This window comes from Mustela lutreola, chromosome 12 (genome assembly GCF_030435805.1).
Source record: "Mustela lutreola isolate mMusLut2 chromosome 12, mMusLut2.pri, whole genome shotgun sequence".
NCBI classification, from domain to species: domain Eukaryota; kingdom Metazoa; phylum Chordata; class Mammalia; order Carnivora; family Mustelidae; genus Mustela; species Mustela lutreola.
Genome location: NC_081301.1, coordinates 83998932 through 84023238, shown reverse-complemented (window position 1 = coordinate 84023238; position 24307 = coordinate 83998932). Strand labels below are relative to the sequence as shown.

At 46.8% G+C, this 24307-nt stretch overlaps 1 protein-coding gene across 3 annotated transcripts in view; it reads left to right on the top strand.

Moving 5' to 3' along the window:
• The first annotated feature begins 697 nt into the window (after window positions 1-697).
• Window positions 698-24307, top strand: part of PCSK5 (proprotein convertase subtilisin/kexin type 5) — a 452950-nt gene continuing 429340 nt past the window's right edge. For 2 of the 3 annotated variants that reach the window (XM_059143276.1, XM_059143274.1), the window contains exon 1: window positions 698-1380. In XM_059143276.1, coding sequence (XP_058999259.1) covers window positions 1189-1380 — 192 coding nt within the window. In that variant the 5' untranslated portion in view covers window positions 698-1188. The remainder of the gene's footprint in view (window positions 1381-24307) is intronic. The other variant, XM_059143277.1, reaches the window with a different exon arrangement.

Sequence of the window (24307 nt, the reverse complement as noted above, 5' to 3'; positions counted from 1 at the left end):
GAAGCTATTCCCTTGGCCCAACGTCTCCATCCGCTTTCATACCAAATATTCATAGAAACATCTTTGCTCAATTCCGGGACTGGAATTTTACTCTCCCGTGGCGTTGCCTCGTATCAGATGCACAGATTTCGAAAGTCAGCAGGCAACAGACTTGCCTTGGGAGGCACCGGGGTTGGCTTTCAAGAGTCGATGCGCCTTACGGACCTGTGTGGTAGCTTCTCCCGGGAGCAGAGCGAGTAAAATAAACAGTTGCTGAAAAGCATGAAGAATTAACGAAGTGAAAAGCTCGGGTTATTTGTTCGGCAGTTGGCACGCAAGTCACCTTCCTAAATACTTCGTTGTTTAAGGAGGTTCAGAGCTAGGATGAATGAATCCTGGGGCGCTTGACTCGCACTAAGGAGTAGATCTCCTAAGTCTTTCAGGAAGGGGCGGCAAATCGATTCAAATCCCAGGAGGAAAGGAAGAGAACGGGGCAGAGCGGCGACACCGGGAGCTCTGCTCCCAGCGCTTCGGAAAGACTCGCTTTTGCAGCCCGGGACCCTTGGAGGTTCCAGCCCCGAGAACCCGGCGGCGCTAGGACCTGGTTGGTGCCTGGCTGCGGCCGCTCTCCGGCGGGCGGAGAAGGGAGAGGAGGAGGGGGCTGTGGGAGAGGAGGGGTGTTAGGGAGGCGGGGGGAGTCATTTATGCAGAGCAGGCGCTGCTGCCATTGCCACTCACACTCCTCGCGCGCCGCTCGGAGCCGGAGGGAGCGCAGGGAGCGAGCTAGCGAGCGCTCGGAGCCCAGGCCAGCAGAGGGGGCGCCCGGCCGCCGTCTGCACCGCCGCCTCCGCCGCGCTCCGGGGCCCGGGGAGGAGCGAGGGAGAGTCGGGAGCCCAGCCGGCGAGACCTAACTGCGGGAGGGCGCCCGCCCCACTCCGCCGCCTCCTGCGCGCGAGCCGGGGAGCCCCAGCCGATCGCCCCGCGGGCCGGAGGGCAGGGAGCACAGGTCCCCGCAGCCCCAGGGATGGTCTAGGAGCCGGCGCGAGGCTCGCCGTCTGCTCCCAGCCGGGGCTCGCCGCCTGCTGCGGATCGGCCAGGGGCTGCCGGGGTCTGCGCGCCGCGCCGGCCCAGGCCGGAGAAGTTAGTTGTGCGCGCCGCTCCAGCGCGGAGTCCGCGAGCGAGCGAGGGAGGCGGAGAGGCGCCGCGGCCATGGGCTGGGGGAGCCGCTGGGGCTGCCCGGGACGCCTGGACCTGCTGTGCGTGCTGGCGCTGCTCGGGGGCTGCCTGCTGCCCGTTTGCCGGACGCGAGTCTACACCAACCACTGGGCAGTCAAAATCGCCGGCGGCTTCGCGGAGGCCAACCGCATCGCCAGCAAGTACGGATTCATCAACATAGGACAGGTAACGGCAGGCTGGCCCGGTCCTCGGCCCTGAAGCCGCCGGGGCCGGGGGGGAGGCCCCCGCGACCTCGCGCTTCTGGCCCCTTCCTTGTCAACCCCCTTCCCCCTCTTCCAGATGTGCTCTTGCAGCTGTTGCCCCAACTCCTGCCCGATTTTTTTCCCTCTCTCTTTCATACACACACACACACACACACGCACACACGCACACACTCCCCAAAGTTACCGGGGGTGGTTTTGTTTACTTGCTGGGTTGTTTGTTTGTTTGTTTGTTTTGGTTTTGGTTTTGGTTTTTTTGCAAGCTACAAGGCACAGGTAGGGTCTCTGGAAAACTCCGGAGGATGCATTCCCTGGTAGTGGTTTCAGACCCGACCGGATCTTTTGGGCTGCGAAGTCGGGGAGCCCTGGTAGCCTGAGCCCTTTGGGGGGGGTGGGGGGGTGAGCGCGCTCCTTGCGGTTCCTGAGAGCCAGGGTGAGGAGAAGGCGAGGAAGGGAAACCTTTCCTGCTCAAACCTGAATTTAGCCCAGAAAGTAGTTTGCTGCTCTTGGGGAGGAGAACCGCTGGGCTCGGGAGGCGCGGGAGGCGCGGGGACTGGAGGAGGGAGGCGGAGCGAGGGGAAGAGAGGGCCGGACCCGGCGTGAGCGCAGATCTGGGGGGAGACCTCCCGGCTTCCTTGTCTCTCTCAGGGGATCCGCGTGGGGGGCTCTCGGACCCGGGTCGAAACAGGAGATGGGAAACTTCCAAGGCCCGCTGACTGGGTTCTGCTCTGGGGGAACTGCAAGCCTCCCCGCGGATAGGAACGTGCGGGGCCCAGAGGTGACGCTTTGGGGCGAGAGTTGGACCGGCCGCAGGGCGCGGGGTTTTTGCGGGGTGCCGTTCCCGGGCTTTCGGCAGGGCTGCCCGTCTGCGGAACAATGAATTAAATGGGATTATGAGTATGATTGGAAAAGGAACAGATTTAGAGGTCCTTCCGAGCTAAACGGTGTTGGTTTCCCGGCTCTGCTTCCTGCAAGAAATCGGAGCGGAGAGGGCTGCGTACCCCGGTCCCAGAAAGTGACCCGATCATCCCGCACCAGCTCCGTACCCACATCCCTTTCACTCATTTCTCTAGGCTTGGCTGGAGGACGGGGCTCTGGCCAGACCTTGGCCTGACTCTGCCTGGGGGCGGAAGGCGAGGGTGATGGGGCACCTTCGCAGCCCACCGGCTCTGGAGACAGCTCCGGATGCACGTGCCCTGCGTGCTCTGCCAGGGCGAAGGGAGAGGAGGGTGCTGCTGGTGCCCCGGGGCCAAGAAGGCACAGATGGGTTCTGATGCCGTCGCGCTCCTTGGCCATGAACCAGAGCTCTGGAGCACTGCAACCGTCGGCTGCCTGGGGTCTGCAGCGCTGAGCCTGGAGGCAGGGCTGCCGTCACTACATCTGGAAGGAGATAGGGAGCGCTGGAGGGTTCAACCGAGCGGGAGCCTGAGGTTTGGGGCTCGGCGGGTCCAGAGGGAGGACGTGTTCCTGAGAAGCCAGTCCTGTGGAGGGCTGAAGCCAGGGCAAGGGGCTAGGTCCTTATCTACACCCACCACGCCCCTCCACACACACACACACACACACCCAAGGTCTGTATCTCTCTCTCTCTCTCTCTCTCACCCCCCCCCCCCCCCACACACACACCCCGACGTCTGTATCTTACATACACGCCCTGAAGGAAGTAAAGGAAACCAGCCAGATTTTGTTGCCTGAGTGCCGGGCAGAGTTCATCCTGATGGTGTGTTAGGATTCTCCTAGCTTCTTACTTCATCAGAAGAAAATAGAGTCTCTTCCTCCTTTTACAGGAGCTTCAAGCTGGGTGCTGGGTTGTGTCCCTGGTCTGGAACTGGGAACCCTGACAATGAATGTGGTCTCGTTAGTAATCTTTCTAGAGAAGCTTCTCTCAGGTCCAACGAACAGGAAGCATCTCCCATATGTGAGACATAGTTAGAAAATAAGGTCTTGGATATACACTTTTTTTGGTAATGGGCAAAATGAGCATTTGGGGTGGCTGTTCCCCAACATCCAAGACCCTGGAGAAGTTGACCTGCTCAGGATCACCCAGCTAGGTGGCAAAACCATGATTCAGACCTAGGACTCTCAGGCCTAGTCCTCCTCCTGCATGAATCCCCCTTTTAGGGTATCTCCCCAGCCCACAGGAGGAAGGAGGCACAAAGTAACAGCTCCAATCCCCTGAATTCTGATTTAGTGACTCAATAGATGGGGAGCAAACATTCAGTTTTAATTCACAGACACTTAGTTCAAACAGACCTGTACTTGGTGACTCTAAGAAGCTTCATGACCAGCAAACGCAGAAGTACCTGTTTCTTAATGAACTCATTCAATAGAACTTGGATATTGCAGAACCCAGCAGAGTGAGAGAGGAGGTTCTGTCCCTGAACCCACTTCAAACAAGCAGACACTGTAGGGTCTTGTAACTTCACCTGACTGTGTTTTCAGGGGGCCCTCTAAGGAAGAGCTGTGGCTTTTTATCTAAAAAGTAACGTGAAGAAACTTTTCATGCAGATGACCCCAACACTATTTATTGTGGTTTTTACAAGGCCAGTGAAGAAATTTAGTGCTTGCAGAGGTTACGGAGGACCCTTGAACTGATGCCATAACCAGTGTAAAAAGGTCAGCTAGTCTTACAGTGTGAAGCATTTTCTCTGTAGATCAAAGGGGAGTAACCCTATGCTAAGTCTTCGGGGCATAAATTGAGTTCACACCTGCTCTATCCATATACTGTTAGGTCCAAACTAATATCTTATTCTTCCTTTACTGTTTTGACCTTTTAACCCTTTAGCCATCCTCTTGTTATTCTTTCTTTCCATCAGTAAACCCGCTGAGGTTCCATGGAGGGTAGTGACTTATTTGCAAATGTCTCTGGAATGTCCTCCTGGTTTTACCCATTTGGGCTTGGGGGTACCCACCTCATGGGTCACAAATTGGGACTGAGACCTCTTTTTGTGACTGCTGTCATTCAATATCTTGGTGGTATAAATTAAAAGCTTTAGTGTAATCTTTCGGGGGATAAGGTAGTGAATTTTTGACCACCATAAAGGTACAGTTCTTACTACTCAGAATTTCTGTGTGATGTTTTCTGTAACATCTTAGCACTTAGAATGGCCAGAGGTAAAATATCTGGCCTTGAGATTTCTACAGAAAAAGAATAGGTGTGCCTCTTGTGCTCATGAAAAATAGAATATGTGGGGTAACAGGAGGGCAAGTAAGCAAACAGGTGAGAAGGGCTCACTCCACTTCCTGGAAGGGAAGAAGAATGAGGCTTATCTTGTTGGCTGCAGAGATAGCATTATGTTTTGGGAGGTTTTCCGCCTAACGTTAGTACTTGTGAATGGTGATGCCTTGAAAATCTGAAATGATGTCATCATCAGTAGTAGTAGTTGTCATCACATAGGTGTGTATCAAATTTCACTCAGTGATTGATTTGCTAGAATGCCCTGCCTTTCTTCCCCTGCCGACCCCAACTGCCAGCCTTCCTAGGCTCCAGTAGGCCCTGCCTGTTGGCCTCACACAGAGGGAAGGCAGGCCTTGGTCCCCCCTCCCAGATGGCTGATCTGACTCTTTGAACTGGCAGTATCGTGGGCAGAGGGTAGCAGTGACAGAAAGAATGAAGACCTGACATCAAATTAATTGTGAACCTTTGTGTGGACTAACTCTACCAACCATGGGGCTTAATTTCTGGTTGTTTGAACTCAGGGGGAAGGTTCCTCATGCAGGTTGTTTGCAGTGGGCAAGAGCTGTTTATCCTTCTGTGAATTGCATACAATCCTGGATCCCAAACTGAGATTATCAGTAGTGAAAAGCTCTCTTCAAACTGTGTGACTTACCTTGAGCAAGATTCCAGAAGGATAAAGCCAGATGCAAGCAATACTGGGGAAATATTTTACCTGGAGTTCCCATTGGAAGCAGAGACTTGGAAGCTCCAGGAATGCCCCTTGCAAGGTCTTTGAAAGCAGCCAAGTCCGTGAACTTAATGGAGCCCTTCTTCCTCCGTCTGTAAAATGATGAATCTGTAGACGGTAGGCTGAGTTGACTCTGCATCACTCAGTGCCTAGGTAGGTTTGCAGCAAAAGGTTTGTTGAATCTGAGTCTGAAATCAGTGAGACTCAAACTTTATTTAGGTAGGGCGAAAAGAAGACTTTTTTTTTTTTTTTAAATGGGAGATGCAAAATGTGATGATCAGGAAAATAAATTTTTAATGGCTGAGTAAAAAGAGCTAAATCAGAGCTTTGTAGACAGGAAAAATGGTTTTCCATTTCAACTAACAATATAAAATACTTAAAAAATAGTTTCTGTTGGACTCTAAACAATTCTGGCTGATTTCCCATGGCGGTGGCTTCCTCCCTGGTTGATCCTTTTTGTAGCCCATTAAATGTTATAGGATAAGCTCGCTGGAGATGGAAGACAGGGGAGAAAAATATCTGAAGACTGATTATTTTAGAAAGCACGTTACCTTGGTACATTATGTGAGATTGTATTTGAATTTGAATTTGCATTTTACTTCTGAAGGTAGTTTGTATGAGGAAAGTTAGAAGCAGCATTTCCCAGATATCTTCAGCAGGAAGAGCTTTGTTCAGAGCTCTGCGGAAGGCCTCCCTCTCTGCTGTTTAATTCTGACCTGCGGGTAACATGGGATGATTGAAATGTTGGTAAACAGCGGCCAGTGGGTTCTGGGTGCATATGGATGGCATTGCAAGCAGGGACACGGCCCGCCTGCCGGGCCGAATGGGAGCGGACCATGCTCCCCCTAGTTGAATTTTTAGGCACATTGTAAACAGTCAAAGAAATTGAGGTGGGAATCCTTCTGGATTTGCACGGAGCGGCCCTTCACACCCAAGAACCTCAGCCCTGACCTCCGCTAGCAGCTATCACATGCTTCGTTCTCATAAGCAGGAGAACCTTTACTGGAGAAAAAAAAAAAAAAAAAAAAGCAATTCAGAGAGCTTGGCCCGATGATGGTGGTTCTGTTGCATTAACCTCATAGGCCAGGAATGGCTCATATGTGGCCCTTGGGATTTTCAGGATCTATTGGAAATGAAAAACTACATTTTTGTGCACCCAAAGGCAGCTGAATTTGCCTTATCACAGTCTTTCATGAGCTGCTATCCAGAGGTCCTAACCTTAAAGGTCAGCCAGAGAAGCAGAGTAGTGTGCTGGGAAAAGAGCCAGCCATGTCTGACTCTTTGGTTAAGGGAGGGAGTCCTGCCCCAGAAAGCTCCCCTGGGCAGGGAGGGGTATTTGCCCTGTCTGTTCCAGTTATGTGAAGCAGTGTCTGGGTTTTTCCCTGAGGCTGAAGTATCTCCAGGCATCGCTGTGCCTTGAGACTTGATCACTTGGCTAATTCAGGTTGGAATCAATGATAGAGAAGGCTTTGGCTTCCTGGATGGGAAAAATGAATGCTTACAGACCTTCATGCATGCAAAAAGATAGTATGCAGATATCTGGACACGTGCCTATCCATATGAATGTATATATCTTAATTTTTATTTTTACCAAAGTAAATATGCACATCACTAGAATGGAATTGCTCATGCTGTATTTGTCCAGTTTGAACAGATTAGATGTCTGCATCTAAAGGTAGCGAGAAAGGACAATCAGTGCCCATAAACTCTTCGCTGTGGGTTAATCCCTGCAGGGCAATGAGGTCAGGAAGAAAACATGAGTGGGAGTCAGCAAGTTGGAGGGCTCTTTCTCTCATTAACCAACTCGACTCTCATTGCCTCCTTTTTCAAAGAGGGGACCCTGACCCTAATACCTGCTCCAGCCAGCCGACAGGGTTGCTGAGGCGGGGTTGCTGAGAGATCACGTGCCTAATAAGGAACACGAATATACAAAGGAAATAAGACCAGAAAGCATCAGGTAGTTTGCAGGGCCTCGAAGGAGATGCAGAAGCTGCTCGAAGGAAAGTAAGAGCTTGTGGTTGATGCAGGGCTCTGCAAGTGGAGTGACTGGTGATTTTCTAGATTCTTGTGCTTGCCCCTGGGGATCTAGTGGGGGCTGCAAGGAGATGGGGTCAGTGTCGGTCCTGAGCCTCCCTTGAAAGGACAGTGATATGTGTACTTTGTCCCTGAGAGCCATGGACAGAGGTATAGGGCGGGGAGAACAGACTAGAAATTCAGCCCGCTAAGGTCCTCCATCTCTAGGTTGGGCAGCTTTGTCTATAAGGCACAGACCGCAAGGAAGAAGCAGAAAAGTCAAAGCACGGTCTTTTTTCTTATTGAAGTATTATTTGCATACGATGTTCTAGTTGTTTCAGATTTACAACATGTTGATCCAACAATTATGTCCAGCGGCCAGCGGTCCCCCTGATAAGTGTGGTCACTGTCCGTCAGCATACGACATTATTACAATATTACTGACTATATTCCCTGTGCTATCCTTTTGCGTTTGACTCAGATGTGAGTACACATGGAGGAGTAATGGAAAATAAAATTGAAATATAGGAATATGGGAATACAGATAGGACTCTCGTAGGTGCCACTGTTGAAAACCCAATCTCCTGCTGCTGAAATAATACGAATAAACAATCAGATAAGGAAACAGGGACTGTTGGTTTAAACAGATCTGCATGCCATTGGGTGTGGTTCTGAAAACAGCAGCTGAACCCTGGGTGCAGACAAGCCTTACCTGATGTGTGCTTTCTTCATGGCAAAACCTATCCCGACCTAAACTGGCATTAATTAGAGCATCAATTTGTTGCTGTTGTTGCAGAAATACATTAATGAGTTTGTTTATGAGAATGGTGTCCTTGAGGCCAGTGGAGGCGTATATAATACGCCTATGGGCCCTGTTATACATGTCTCACCTGGAGAGTTCTGAATTCTGAAACATTCCAGATCCAAGAGTTTGTAAAAGGTGCTCGTGAGTCTGTCCAGCTGAAAGTCCAGAGGTAGTGCTGATATCCTACTCTCACACAGGCCCTTTCCCCAAAGACAGCAAAGCTCCTACGATTCTTACTATCTCCCTTACCTGCTGTTGAAATTAACCCTGAAGAAGACTCCAGTTCTTCGTGACGGGGTCATCTGTCTACTCAGAGGCCACAGACTTTGTCCACTGGGATGGCCATATGGGGGTGGGTCACCTTGGATCATGTGTTCACCCTTGAAGTGAGGGAGATGTTGACCATTGATGGGAGGGACAGTTCCCCAAGGGAAAAGGGGAGGGGGTGCTTTTTCTGGGGAATAAGGGAAAGCGGATGCAGGACGTGAAAACTTCCTCCTACAGATCGGGTTCTATAAGGCTTTAAATGCTTACGCTAGGGAGTTTCAAGTTCATCACGTCATCACGTAGGATAAAGAGTTGGGTTGAAATTCCTTGAGAAGAGGCAATAACCTGCCACCTCAACCAACGTGGGAGTCCACCGTGTAATACGTAAGACGTTCTGTGCTTTCCAGGAAGCAGGACATTTTTACTCAGAGCTGTCATGCAGCGGAGGATGGATATGAGTGGGGTCACAGGCCGCACGTATGGGCAAAGGCTGTTGGTCATGACGCGGAAGCTGGCACCATGGGAAGAGAACAGAGTCCGACTCAGTATGGCCCGGGAACTAAGCGGAAGTGGAGGATGAGGAGGAGGGTGAAGGTGAAGGTAACTGTCAAGTTGATGGTCACGGGACCAGGAGGACTGGTTTATGGGGTCGAGGCGGTCTGCAGGAGCGCTCGAGAACCAAAGGATGGGTTCAAGCTCAACGTCGTCGTTCCAGAGAAGGGCACGCAGGTAGACTGGAATTGCTAAGGGCTACGGCACGAGGAGTGGAGGGTCGAGGGGGCGGCAGACAGAACTTTATGGGGATTCTCCTCTTAAGGGTAAAGGGATAAAGGGATATTGAGGGTCATGGAGTCCCCGAAAGTACAGCCCAGAAGCCACGAGAACAGGTATTCCCTTTCTAGGCTGTGCACTAGTGGGAAGAGCTGTAGAGAGAATCTGGCCTATGGGACCTGAAAAGTGGCTTAAAGGTTTGGTGATGAGGAGGTTAACTTGATCTTGGTGCCCGAGCTTGGTTGAATGATGAGGGGGAACTTGAGGATGTGGGACAGGAAATGAGTATAGAAGTTTCTTATTACATCTGCCTCGATACCTGTGTTCTTGCCCTGTCTCTGTCTCATGGATGCCCCGGGGTAGCTAGGTCACAGGTTTAGAACCAGACGGGTTTGAGTCCTAACACTGCTGCTTCCAAGCTGGGAGACCGTAGGCAAGTGATTTAAGCTCTTCATGCCTCAGTTTGTTCGTGTGTAAAAAAGATCCGATAGTATTTCCGTCATAGAATCGTTGAGAGGATTAGCTAAAAGCAGTTGACAGCAGTGCCCGGCACATGCTACGCACTCAATGGATGTCCCTCATTATATCTTGCTTTTTGTTCTTAACCAAGTGATGCTCAGCCTCTATATATGGTTTCATCCTGTTGTTCTCACTTAACATTATATTGTGAGCCTTTCCCAGGGTTACTAAATAATTTTAGACAAATTTTAACGGCTCCATAGTTGAAGGTATCCTACCATGTTGTAGTTAGTGTGACGGTACCTCCTGTTTTTCCTGGGATGGTCCTGGCTTATGCATTTACCTCCATTAAGTCTTTTCTAATATCCCCTTTTCCTTTCAGACATGTCTGAGTTTGGAAGGGAAATGATATGGTTATCCTAATGGTTATGCATAATTTGTGTGTGTGTGTGTGTGTAATTGCACATCTTTTCACTAGCTGGGAGCCGGAGCCATGCCCGGGGCCCGTTTGTGTCCCCAGCACCTAGCGCGGTGTGCACGTGGGATAGGAAGGGCCACGCAGGGAGCAATAGGTTTGGAAGACAAGAGGAGCTCAGCCCTCCCTGTGCCTCGAGACTAAGGAGGACTGCAGGCTGAGTGGAAGACACAGAGGAGTTCAAGTTGAGGGGGAAAGGAACTCTGTGTCGAATAGCTCAATCTCATAAGTCACTTCTGAGGTGAGGGCCACTGGCAGAGACCGGGGAGAGCTGGGGGACGTTGGTGTCCAGCAGCCCCAGTGCTTTGAGGCTTGGTGCAGAAATTCTGGTAAGAAGCCATTAAAAAAGGATCAGATCGCGCCATTTGTGACAGTGGGGGTGGACATAGAAGTATCTTGCTAAGGGAAGTGAGTCCAGCGGAGAAAGACAAATACCATATGATTCCCTCGTATATGGAATTTAAAAAACACCAATGAAGAAACAAACAAAAAAGCAGAAGCGGACTTATGAATACAGAGAACAAACTGGTGGTGGTTGCCAGAGGGGAGGGGAGGGGGGGTGGGCAGGATGGGTGAAGGGGAGCGGGTGGTGCGGGCTTCCAGGGGCGAAGTGAAGAAGTCGCAGAGGCAAAAGGCACAGCATGGGGAACAGCATCAGTGGTGTGGCACCAGTGTTGCACAGTGACCGACAGTAGCATGGAGTGACACCTAGACGAGTCCAGTCCCTACACCGTGCCCCTGCAACTAATGGAACACCGTGTCTCCACCATGCTCAGTCTCAAAAAGAGTCATCCATGAGGCGTGACTATGAAAAGATGAGCCGAATCGCCCAGTAGCAATGAGGGTATTTGCTGCTTGTACTTAGTCACGGCTCGCAAAGTAGCGGTTGACTATGACTAGTGAACAGAGGAAGCAGTCCTTACTGTTCTGTGCTTTTGGCTCTCAGAAACCTGAGATTGGGAAAGGACAGAACAGGGAATAAGCATTTGCCAATGAGAGGGCGAAGGGAGGATATCGGCGGGAAGCTGCGGGTGGGGTCGGTACCCCGGACAGAATCAAAGGGCTCTTGGATAGGAGCGGGACCACCTTTGACATGGTGCAGCACAGTGTCCAGGCTCTGAGCAGGGCAGAAGCGACCAAATGGGCCTGGTGGGTCAAAGGAGTGGAGCGGGTGTAGGAGCTGTGAGTACAAAGTCAGAATAGAGGGCCTGCTGGACCAGAATGGCAGAAGTGGAAACTTGGGATGGAGGCATCCCACAGTGTGTGTGTGTGTGTGTGTGTGTGTGTGTGTGTGTGTGTGTGTGTGTACTTTTTTTTTCTTCTTTTTTTTCTTTTTTGGTAAGCTCCAGGTTGGAGCTGCTCTGCGTCATGATAAGGTCCCAGGTGTGGACATGCTGGTGAGCCGATCAGGTAGAGAACAGGTGAAGGCCCCTGGGTTAGACAGAATCAGCTGGGATAGGCTGGGATGCTGGCAGGCTTACCAGTTTGCAGGAGATGAGGATTCCAAGTCATCTTGCCGGCATACTCCCGAGGCAGGGAGACATGGGGTTTGCCCCATCCTACAATTCTCCTTCAATAAATTTAGGTATTATCTCTGCTCTACCCATCCGTGTGCTATTATTTACACTGGAGGTCCTGTATCAACTTAAGGGATAAAAGACAGACACCTGGGTGATTGCTTTCAACTCCCAAATGAGTCTTCCTGTATTTGATTTTAAAACTGAAGATTGCATTGAACATCGACTATAGAAGGAAGAGTGTCAACGGGAAATGTGAAACCAGAAGTAATATTTAAGGATAATTTTAAGATGGTATATACTTGGTTACATTTTATGTTTGCCTCCACCTTAAGTTGTCATGTACCCACTTCCATTACAATAAATAATTATACCTATAACTTATTCACATGTCATGGATTCTGCCCTTTTAATATATAGAGTATAACAAAGCTGTGTTCTGAATGTGTCTTTTATTTATTCTTAGTCCACACTTTATTGCCCTATAGGAATAGACATATATTTTTAAATATGTTTTAAAAAATTATTTATAGATTGTTCTCTAATATATAATATTTTTAGATTGTTCTATGTAGTGTTAGATTAATCTTGTTTGTATTCTTACATAACCTGATCATTAATTTAGGGTTAGCATCACAAAGGAAGCATTAAATTTCTATTTAAATCCATGCATTATCGAAGAGGTTAACTCTGTCTTGGAAAGATCACAATGTGGGTCCCCTACCAGCATTGAAACTAGTTAAGTTTTATTAAAACCAAGTCCTTTCCATATATATATATGATATACATTTATATTTGTACTAAGTACTTAAGATCTGATATTTTTGCAATAAGTGCTTCAGGTCTGGTATTTCTCTACTCTGAGAAGCTCTTCCAGCTGTACAAATATCCCAGTTCCCTCCATGTCACTGTTCCCAGGCTTGTACCTTGTTTTTACTAGTTGATGTTTCTCAACCAAAATAAAACTGGGCAGTGCTCTCTAGCTCAAATGCAGTGCAGGGAGGGAGACCCTTCCAGCGCCTTTAATCTTGTAAGCAGATATCCAGAACTATAAGTTTAGAAGTTTACTGCATACTCGTTGGCCTGTTGTACTTACTTGCATTTAACTAATACCTTTTTCTTTTTCCCTGTGTGTATGCAACCCCATTCATCAACTTCAGAGTTTTCCAAGAGAAAACTGAATTGTAGGCTGCTTAGGATTTATTACAGCCTAGCTCCCAGCAAATCTTTTTTTCTTTCCTTTTGCTTTTCCTTTTCCTTTTTTTTTTTTTTTTTTTTTTTTTTGACTCTGGGGCATCTGTTTGGTTAGTGCTCTTCAGCCAATTTGCCAAATGCTACATTCCTTAAATTATCATAGGATGATGTCATTGCTTGTGGGACGGATGGACACTGCTCTGAGAACCAGTAAGTGAAACCCAAGACAGAAGAAGGCAGGTGACCTGCATTCCCCTCGAAGTCCCTTCTACCACTAATTTGCCATGCACTTATGGGCTGGTCTGAGGCTTTCTCTGCCCTAAAGAGTTAGTTTTATTCATGGCTTTATTTAAAAAATTGTTACTGAAGGACACACCCGAGGAAGTGAAAAGGCAGACCACACAATGGGAGAAAATATCTGCAAAGCATACCTCATAAGAAAGTTCGATCCAGAAGATGTGCTCAGTATTAGAAAGACAAATAGCCCAATTAAAACATGGGCATAAAGGATCTGAATGGACATTTGTCCTCAGAACATCTACAAATGGGCAATAAGCACGTGAACTGTATATAACATCAGGGAAATGCAAACCAAAACCGCAGTCAGATACTAGTTGACACTCAGATGGCCGTGACAGATAATCACAAGTGTGTGCAAGGATGTGAAGCCATCGGAACCCTTGTACATGCTGATAGAAACATTAAGTGGTAGAATCAATGTTGGAAAACAGTCTAGCGGTTCCTCAAAAGGTCAAATGCAGAGTTACCATGTGACCCGGCAATTCCACTCCTAGCTGTGTACCCCAAAGAAGTGAAAACTTTTGCTCCCACAAAAACACTCCCAAGTGGAAACAACCCAGATTCTATCAACTGATGAACAGTTAAACAAAATAAACAGAACTTTATTTTGCAATAAAAACGAATGAGGTCCTGATCCATGCTATAATATGGATGAACCTTGAAAGGACTATGCTACGTGAAAAGAGCCATTCATAAAAGGCCACAGACAGGGGTACCTGGGTGGCTCAGTGGGTTAAGCCTCTGCCTTCAGCTCAGGTCATGATCTCAGGATCCTGGGATTGAGCCCCACATTGGCTCTTTGCTCGGTGGGGAGCCTGCTTCCTCCTCTCTCTCTGCCTGCCTTTCTGCCTACTTGTGATCTCTCTCTGTCAAATAAATAAATAAAATCTTTAAAAAAAAAAAAAGCCACAGACAATGTGGTTCTGTTTTTATGAAATGTCCAGAATAGGCAAATCCAAAGAGATGGAAGGTCTATTAGTGGTCCTATCGGGCTAGAAGGGTTGGTGAGGATCGGGTAATGGCGGGGGAGGGTAAAGGGTTTCTTTTGAGGTTGAGAAAAAAAGTTCTAAAATGAGTTGTGGTTATTTTCACACAACTTTGAAAATAACAAAAATATTGGGCAGTGAATTTTAAATAGGTGAAATCTATAGTATGTGAAATAGGTCTCCATACAGCTGTTAAAGATTGTTACAGAGTGCCTGTTGCTTATCACCCAATCTGAGAGGCACGGTGCTGCGGTCTTTGCCATTGATAAAGAACCTGCTCATGGGGAGCTTATGGGAAAGTGGGAGGAGACATATAAGCCAGTGATGAAATGAGTAGAACGATATCAATTATGATAAGTGTTGTTGGAAAGCGAAACGCAATGGTAGGGGTGGTGAGGCATTCTGTAGACCCCGCCGGTCAGGGGGGCTCCATGGGGAGGAGACTCTTGAGGCAGAGACCTGAATATTAAGAAGGAACCAACTACATGGAAGTCTGGGTTGCAGCCCTGTCCCTGCAGAGGAGACAGCCAGGGCCAAGACTCCTGAGGAACAGAAAGCTGCTAATATCAGGAGAGTCTAGTTAACAAGTGGCTGAGCTCGAGGTTGGAGAAAATGATCTTAAAGCTTATTTGGGGGGTGCCGTGTCCCCGTTGAGAAGCCACCAGTAGCTCCTGTCTCCTGCTGTGTTCAAACAATTTTCTTCTCTGGGCTTTTCAAGGCCTCTACCCACTTGTCTGAGATCCTTTTTTTTTTTTTTTTTTTTTAAATCATCTTTCTTGTTCTGTCCCTTAATACAGCCAACCTGGACTTCCCAGTGTTCCCCAGGTATTATGCTCAATGCTTTCCTGTGTCTGTGCCAGTCTTTCCACGTGGAATATTCACCTGACCTTCTGCTCTTCTGGAAATCCTATCTCCTCTTCTTGTTCTCTTTTTTTTTTTTTTAAGATATTATTTATTTATTTGTCAGAGAGGGTAGAGCATGTACAAGAAGGCAGAAGAGTAGGCAGAGGCGGAGAGAGAAGCAGGCTCCCTGCTGAGCTGAGAGCCCCATGCAGGACCCGATCCCAGGACCCTGGGATCACAATGTGAGCCAAAGGCAGACATTTACCAACTGAGCCACCCAGGTGCTTCAGCAAGCCAGGTGCCCCGTTCCCAGAGGAAGGCACGTCTCTGTGTCATCTCTTTGTTATACCTTGCTCTGAAAGTATCGGTAAAATGTAGATAGAGTTTGCCCAAAATTCTCTTAGGGAATTTAGTATAGTTTTCTTTCTTTTCCCCCTCTACTCTTTTGGGGGATTTAATTATTATTCTGTATCAAGCCAAGTGGTCTCATTCTGTATAAATAATCATTAAATACCAGTTGAATCCTGAAATATTTTATAGACATGCAATGCAGATAAAGTGAAAAATAAATCTGAACTGGAGAAAAATTACAGAAGAATTCTAGCCAGTCAATAAAGATGGCTCACAGCGTATGGTATAGTCTAGGAAGGACGATGAGTAGAGAGTGGTGATCTAGGATTCATGAGTCATTTGTGTGTGGATTCTAAAGTCCCAGGCTTCCTGGGAATTACCCTAAACCTTATCTTGAAGGGTTTCAGACCCTAGCACCATCAGCCGGGTCATTGCTTGTGACCTTGACTTCTGTGAAGATTCTTGGTCTGAGAATCAGAGTACACTGTGTGATGTTGTCCACTCAGAGCTGAGTCTCAGATCATCCTACAGCTGCTTCCCCATGGATCCCAGGGAACCTCAAGAACCCTGCCAGCTGTGATCATCTTCCTGGGGGAGGCGATTGAAGTCCTGGGAACCTCAAGAACCCTGCCAGCTGTGATCATCTTCCTGGGGGAGGCGATTGAAGTCCTGGGTCTCTTGGAACAGGGAGAACAACCCAGAAAGTTCCCCCAGGGGAAAAGGGGGGTCTGTCCTTAAGAGGCCATTTCAGATCGCAGGCAAACTGTACTGTTCATGTGGAATTGGTGGACAGTAGCAAAAATAGGCAGATTTGGTGCATAGGAATGTCCTAAAGCTCAGGATAATGTAAGCAGTAGAATCTTCTGATGGCCGACGTCTCCTGGCAGGGCTCACCTGGATCGGCCATTTTGAAGGACCAAAATGCCAAGCGAAATTGGCATGGGAGATCTCAGGCTCTGCGACAAAGAGGCATAAAATTAAGCCCTGCAGCTTAGTCCTTAAGGAGTGGCTTCAAAAATATCCTTGGAGGCAGAATGTAAGCTCAAGACAAATAGAGCAAATATCCACTGGGAATTAATCCCATTGTAAAAGGAGCACTCCCTTGCCCGGATGGCATGGCCAGAAGCCAGTCTCTCCATCGAGATGGGTCTCCCTTTCTGACCTTTTTACTCTGATAAGATCTAAGCCTCAAATGACCGGTCCTTCAGGCCTACATAGTGGGAAAGGTGAGTTGTATTTTCTGGGTCAGATGAAAGGGAAATGGGAAAGTGCAGTGTTCTCATGCTGTTTATACAGCCCTAGGGTGGCACTCTTCTCTCCTCCAGTTGGGATGTCTCCTGTAGCTGGGCCCCTTGTTACTTCTTGTTGGTACTATTGCACCAGTCCTACCCTGTCCCCATTGTCTTCTCCTTCAAAGCTTGCCGCAATTGGCAGAGTCATTTTCTTAGCACCCAATCTGGTCAAAAAGATTACTTCTTTCTCTTCTTCATTCTCCTCCTCCCCTATTTGAAACATAATTCAGCCTGCATGCTTCATCGTTCTTTGCACATGAACTGCTACACCTTACTCTTCTGTCCCAACTCCTGTCATTCCTGCTGCCTGGACATCCTCCTATGCAGTGCTCGCTCTGCAAAGCCCTTCTCAGATGGAATCAACTGGAGTAAAACTGCCTGTGGCTAGAACCTCCTTCCTTTAAATGCTCACTGAAATTTGTTTGTTGCTTTCCCTTGGCATTTGACATATTTAGATTGCACTCACTGTGTTTATATGAGCATGCATGCACATGTGCTAGATAGCCATCTCCTTAAAGACAGAATTTTTTTTTCTAGTTTATCTTTGTTTTGTATATGGCGCCTGGAAGAGCCCACACTACCGTTAAAACACCCTCAGGAAAATATTCTGAAATGGATAAATGGCTGTGTTTAAATAAAGGGGGAGGATAAATCGAAAGTGTAGCAGACACTCCTCCTAGCCATGTGATAAGATTGTACTTCCCTATTTTTGGTGGCAAGGCAAGGCCGGGGGCGGGGGGCGGTATAACCTCTGCTGGCCAACAATGAAATGTCAGAAATGGGAGCAGACCTGACATGTTTCCCTTCTTAACAGTGTGTGCATGATTTGCTGTGATCTGCAAAGCTCCAGGTGGTGGATGCCCCATTAGCCAAGGGTCCTTATGGGATCTGATGAACAGCACTTCGCCAATGCCTGGTGGACATGTAATATGAACCTGAAACAAGCCTTTGTTGTTTTAAGTCACTGAGATGCATGGGTTCATTTGTCCCGTGCTGCGGAACCTTGCCCACTCCAACTAAGGCAAAAATACAATAGCTTTTCTCCTTAGCCTTGCACACAGCATAGGCTACTATGGAGGAAGGAAAAAAGATAGTGATCGTTTGGATAAGAAACCTGTGACTCACTGGGAAGACCTCAGTGGTCTCGTCTGCATTTTCCTCATTATGCAAGTGATAATTAGATGGGTAAAAAAAAAAATCAGAAGCCAGCTATTAGGTTTTTCCAAATGTATGTGTGTGCTTCTGTTGCTTAGAGATTTGCACTTCCAGAAAGAAACCCTAAAGGTACCAGAGCTTAATTGCACCGGGTTGTTTCTGTCTGGCCTTGCCAGCTCTCTGGATGAAACTCGTTGCGTGGGTTTAGATGTCCTGGAAGGCTCTTTCGAAAACGGAGGGTTTGTTCTCTTCTAAGAAGATGGAAACTTTGCGTATTACCGTTCATCTTTAATCTTTCTCCGTGACATGAAAACAATGTGCTACCTTTGTAGCTCAAATGATTGTTTAATAGGGAACGTGCTTTCTGCTGGCCAGTTGCGCTTGCTTCTGCCTTCTTGGGGGGCCACGCTGTGCTTTCAGAATTCTGACACCCACTGCTTAAGAGTCCACTTAAATTTGCCTCCCCGTTCTGATGGCCGGGATGCCTCAATTGTCAGAGAACTGGCCTCACCAACGTGGGTATCTCTGTGCTTCCTGATTACGTGATGTGGACACAGCGGGGAACATCTGAGATTTAAAATGTTATGGCCCGAATTTTCCAACTGTTGAAACGGATCCAACGCAGCAGATTTTTCTTCTTTGGCAAGACAAAATTGAAGCACCATGCAGCGATTTGGTTCGCCGATTTGCGAGCTGTTAAAAATCAGAATAACTTACGACGAGGAGAGTAAGGGCTGCATAACGTGAAAAATATTCTAAAGGTCACATGGTTGTGTGGTCTCAGACAAGTGAAACCGCATGACACTGGGATGATTTTGAATGTATTTGAATCACATGTGAACACGTGAATTTTTTTTTTTTAAATTTTTGCTCAAGTAGTCTGTTACCAAAGTAGTCAGAATCTTACTTAGTTCACTCCACCTTGGAAGAGACCAAGGTTATCATGACCCCAGAAGGTCCTTCTTCTCCTGCCTTCGAATCTCTCAGCGATGGAGGTGATCCCTGACATTCACTTCCTGCATTTGTCATTGTTCCCTTTGCCATCAGTCCGTCTTTTAACACTCACTCGCAAATATTTCAGAATAACCTCCCTATGCTAAGTACTCTTCTAAGCCCTGGAGAGGTAGCTGGGCACCAAAATCTCTACTTGCTGGAATTTCAGTACTCCTAGGAGGAGTGTGCAGTCATATGTGAGCTTGTGAATGGACTGGTAGGTTCAGCTGCTGGGTCAGCGAGAGCCTGGCTGGTCTCAGATGCCTTCGCTCCCATTCCTGGTGACCGATGCTGGTTGTTGGCTTGGATTGGGGAGTGGGTAACTGGCCACATGCCTTCCCATTATTCATCCCAGGCTGGCTTGGGCTGCTTCTTCCCATGAGGACAGGTAGGTCCCCCAGTAACCAGAGAGGGGGAGTCCTTACAGTGTGAGCCCTTTGCAAATTTCTGCCTGTGTCTTCTGTACGACCATCCCTGAAGTCAAATCAAGCCACATGACCAAGCCGAGCTTCAAGAGGTGGAGAATTAAACTTCACTCCTTCACAGGGAGAGATGCAAAGAATGTGGCCATATTTTGCAATCACCCCAGGGAGATTGTTGATAAACAGCTGAAAAGAAAAGCACAAGTATGTCCATGGGCAGCAAGTGCTGTGGACAGAAAGCAGGGAAGGGGGAATGTCTGGACATTTCTTTATTTTTTTTCCCCACTTGTAAACAGAATGCCTAGGGAAGGTTTTCATGGAGAAGGTGATGTAAGAAAGTGATGTGAGTAAGGAGCCAGAAAAGGTGAGGGAAAGAAATGAGTCTTACATATATCTGGGGGAAACACAGTCTGGTAGAGGACCCTGCCAGTGCAAAGGCCCTGGACACGAGAGAGCCAGGTATGATGAAGGAAGTGTAGGAACACCAGTGCTCCTGAGTCAGGGAGCAGCAGGTGGACTGGGAAGTCATGGGGCGGGGGGGTGGGCTGGAGAGTGGAGATGGATCCTATACACTGGTGCTTCTCACATCTTAATGTGCATGGAAGTCCCTTGGGGATCTTGTTACAAATGAGGATTCTGATTTAATAAGTCTGGGATGGGCACCGAGGTTCTGTGGTTCTCAAGGGCTCTTGTCATTCCTCATGGCTGCTGTCCCTGGCCCGAGGACCCCACTTTGAGGAGAGAGCCTGCAGGTTTTTGCAGGCCAGGCATAGTAAGCTGTAGGTTTTCTCTTAGGGGATAGGAGGGCTGTCGGGCAGTTTCGAGCAGAGCTCTGACCCGTTCTCTACTACGTGATAGGAGAAGGAGTGCTGGGAGATGGAGGTGTCATTCAACCCAGTGTGAAGGAGAACATTGTCTGAATTTAGCTTGCTATATAGGTTCAGTCATCTGAATGTCCTTCCCTCTCCAGGGCTGCGTCCTGACACACCATTGGTAAGTAAGCAAGAGCTCTATTCTCCGGATGCCTCTTACCCTATCCCACTCCTATACCAGATCTGTTCTAGAATGACCAGGCTGTCTCCTGAGAGTCACCCAAATTCTGATCGCTGGAGCCGTTCTTACGTGGCCATTTCTTTCCCTGATTCTCAACCCTGTTGACTCTGGTTCTCATTTGCTGGCCACACGTTCTGGTTACCTGGGAGCCTACGCTGATCTGTAACTGGCCTTAAGTGGGGTCTGGACGTCGGTATTCTTAAGTCTGCAGCCAGGGTTGAGAACAACCCTTGGGCTCACTTCTTCCTGGGCACCTGACACATGGGTGGATTCCCCACAGCTCACTCAGGGCCTCTCTTTCCCTCAGAGATCCATTTTCTACCTGCCCCCCCCTCCGCTGCCCCTGCCGCCAACCCCCAACTCTGGCCTCAGCCTTCGATTTTCTCATTACCATCAAAACACGTGAAACATTAGCCCATTTTCAACCCCATTTCATTTTGATGATATCAGCCTCACTGCTCATATTTTGTTAAATTAGAATCTATCTGTGTTCAGAAAGGGGGATGATCTTTGTATAGACACACATATACGTAGTTTCCACAGAGTGCCCATTTTTTTTTCCATATAATGGCTCTCAAAGGCAATAGGCACATCATAGACCTTTAAGTGAACTCTAGAATCTTACCCAAGGAACAGGATCCCAGGAACATGGGCCAGAAGATCATTTGGCTCCAAGTTTGATTTTTAAAAAATAATCCCCAGTGAGCTTATGCATACAGTTTTGTGCTCTGGCTGAATTGAAATACAATGTCCATTTGAAACCTTCCATCTCGTGTCTCCTTCCTGCACTGTTCAAGAGAAGTATACTCCTAATGAATGTGCATTGCACATTCTAAAACTATCCGGTGAATTGCATAGTTAGATTTTTGTATTAAGTAAATATGCTGCATATTTTAGCATTTTCATCTTATAATACAACAGGCAGCTCAAAATATGGAAGTGGCCCAGGGTCTATCTTAGCCTTTGCGAGGTCCTTCTGAAACCCGATGGGTTTTTTTCCCTCCCCTTTGAATTCAGTATGTGTATATGTCTTATTTGAAGGTCCTGCTTGTTCTTTAAGGACTCCATTTTCTAATCAGAGTAGGAAATAAGGAAAAATGAAAGGCACTGCAAAATATTATCTGTAGATTGTATCCCAAACTCGCTGTATCATCATGTACCCAGAATGACTTGTCTATGCATCATTAACTTGTAACAGATTTAAACTAATTATTAACTCAACCAGATGGGTTTACTTGAGTGTTATCATAAAGGGCTCTGTGATGTGAGAGGATGGCAAAGTTCCATAAAATTTATTGCTTGAATCTTGCTGGATCCAGTGTTCCACTAAGGCACTGCCTTTGTCCCCACATCACTGTATCGTATCTAATTATTCCTTACAGTTGGGAAGGAAGTGTGTGTGAGGGGCATAGGGGGTGTATTAATTAATGGTAATTTGTCTTGAAGGAAATGCCACTCCAACATTCCGTGGCTTGAGAAGGGTCCGAATAATGTCCCCTAAAAACTGTAAATGCCCCTTATGTAGTCAGAGCCATTGGATTGTAGAATTGTGGGCAGTGGTGTCATGTCACACCTCACTCCCTCCCCCTTACAAAGAGGAAAGAAACTGAAACCCAAAGAGAAGAGGCTTGGATAAGTAGAGCACTTGGTGTTTAGCAGACCTGAGTTCTAGTGTCTTTAAGGTCCGGTTATAAAAGTGACTCCGCAAGAGTTGCCTTATTGATTAATGTAGAGAAGGTTTTCTAGTCATCTTTTGTAGGATATATACATATTTCTTTAAATGATTATTGCTAAAAACTTTTATATTTATCAGGGACTCTAGGAGAGAGAGAGAGAGGCATGTGGGAAAATTTTGTTAAGGGAATTAGAATATATACATATGTGGTGTATGAGCAAATAAGTCGATTTGGGGGGTCACTCTTTTTTTTTCTCTAGTTCTGTGAAAACCTGACTATCAAACCCTTTTTATTAAACTACAGTGAAGGGAAATATTAACTATTTTTTCATGCCTTTGATATAGCAGAATGTCAATTTTACCATTGAGTAGGAAGGGAAATGATTGATCTAATGGTTAAACTAAAGCATGAACGTTCTCAGCGGGTCCCTGGAACCAGAGAACTCTTTGCTGAGGAAAGTCGGAAGGCTCATTTGGGGAAAGGTACGTGTTGTAATCACTTTTGCAAGTAGGAATATGGCCAGCTTATAATGGGGGTGCCTTTACCCGTGACTGCTGGCTAAACTCAGTGTTCCTTGGCTGATCTTGACTGCCTTACAGGATTTTATTAAACTGTGCAATGAGGGGTAAATTGCTTCATCCATCGTGGTGAGCAATAAGTTCCTTTTATAGATCTCTGGAAGTTATGCAGTAACAAAAACAACAGAATAGAGATGTGCCAGCCTATCTGGTGCAGCCATGGTAAGAATTGAAATTAACACGATACATTTGAAGTGGGAGTAAATGCTTGTGGCCACCCAGAACCCTTCTCCACCCTGAGTCTTTATCACTTTAGTTTATTGGGGCTTTAAACCCATTTCACAACTTAGCTACAGAACGTTGCCCTGTTGGAACTAAGAGGGAGGAAAACCGTGAAGCCCTGTTCTTCTTCTAAATTGCCGCGTCTGTTTGAGGGATACAGATGTAGCAAATCAGGCAGTATCCAGCGTTCACAATATTCAAATAATTCATGGATTAATTTTCAGTCATTTAGAAGCCTCAGATAGAAGGTGAATATATATTAAATACACTTTTTCTTCGTTTATCCAGATATGAGGTATTTGTCCAGATAAGTGTATGTCTTCAGTTACTGCAAAAATCTGTAAACATTGTAATGATTCTTTCGGCAAAACACTGTTTTGGGTTTATCTTTTATGTCAACAGTAAGTACTTAGGAATGATAGAAGAGAGATAACTTAAAACTCAATCTAATGCAACGGAGTACATTTTCTTAAACATCACTTCTACCTTTCTATTTTATGGATACAAACATTTACTTGGTAGGCATAATAGTTATTTAAACTCTCTTTTTGGGTTTATTGGACATACATTTAAGACCCAGCAGGCTGCCGAGATAAAGGTCAATGGACGTTTTATGGTGAGAACAAAAAATTAAAAGCTTGGCACTTTAGCCAGACTCAGGGATTGTTGAGATAAAGATATTAATCAGGTTGGTGTTGAACCTTTAATAAAAATTGAAAATATGACTCCTAGCACAAATTATGATATTCTTTAAACTACTTGGGTTTGGTATAGAATAGTGAAAACGGCACTGAGCTTGGCATCACAAAAACCTGGTTTCCGTCACTTGCCTGTAGTAAAAAGTTGGGTAAATCCCTGAATTTAGCTGGGCCTCTGTTGTATTGTTTGAAAAATGTGGATAGTAATTCTAATTTCACGGTTCTCATTCACGCACTCACTTATTCATTTGGTAAGTGCTTAATGGGCCCACTGTGTGCTAAGCACTGTGATTTGCGTGGGCAATATAGCAATATTTTAAAAGTTAGTAAAGAAATAAGCAACTTGACCAGAGAGAGAAACTGGGAAGGTCACTCGGTAGGGAGCACAGAGAAGACTTTTTCTGATGAACTGTTGTTGGAGCTAAGATCTAAAAGACCAGAAAGGATTAGACAATAGGAGACTGGAAAAAAGGGAATCCCAGGGAGATGGGGTAGCAGGTGCAAATGTCCTGAGGCTAGGTAGGAGAAGGCTAGTAAATGAAGAGGAGGTGTTAGGAAATGGTGCTAGAAAGGTAGACAGGAGGCAGATCTGATAGCTCCTCATAGGCCAAACAAGGACATTTTTTATTTTACTATGAAAGTAGCAAGAAGTAACTGGCCAGTTTTACCAAGGGGTATGACATTATCTTAATTACCCATATAAAACGATGTACGGAGAAGTACTTTAAAGATGGAAACAGCATGTGAATATAAGCAATTAGTGTTACCTGGGATGGAATGAGACAAAAATATGTGACCCAGTGAATTATTTATCCTATTTACAAGGTTGTAAAATTCTTCAAGTGGGCAGTGGGGCTAAAGCATGCAGATAATCCAAAACACCAGCATTCTTTTTTACATGTTTCAGGGCCAAGTGTGTG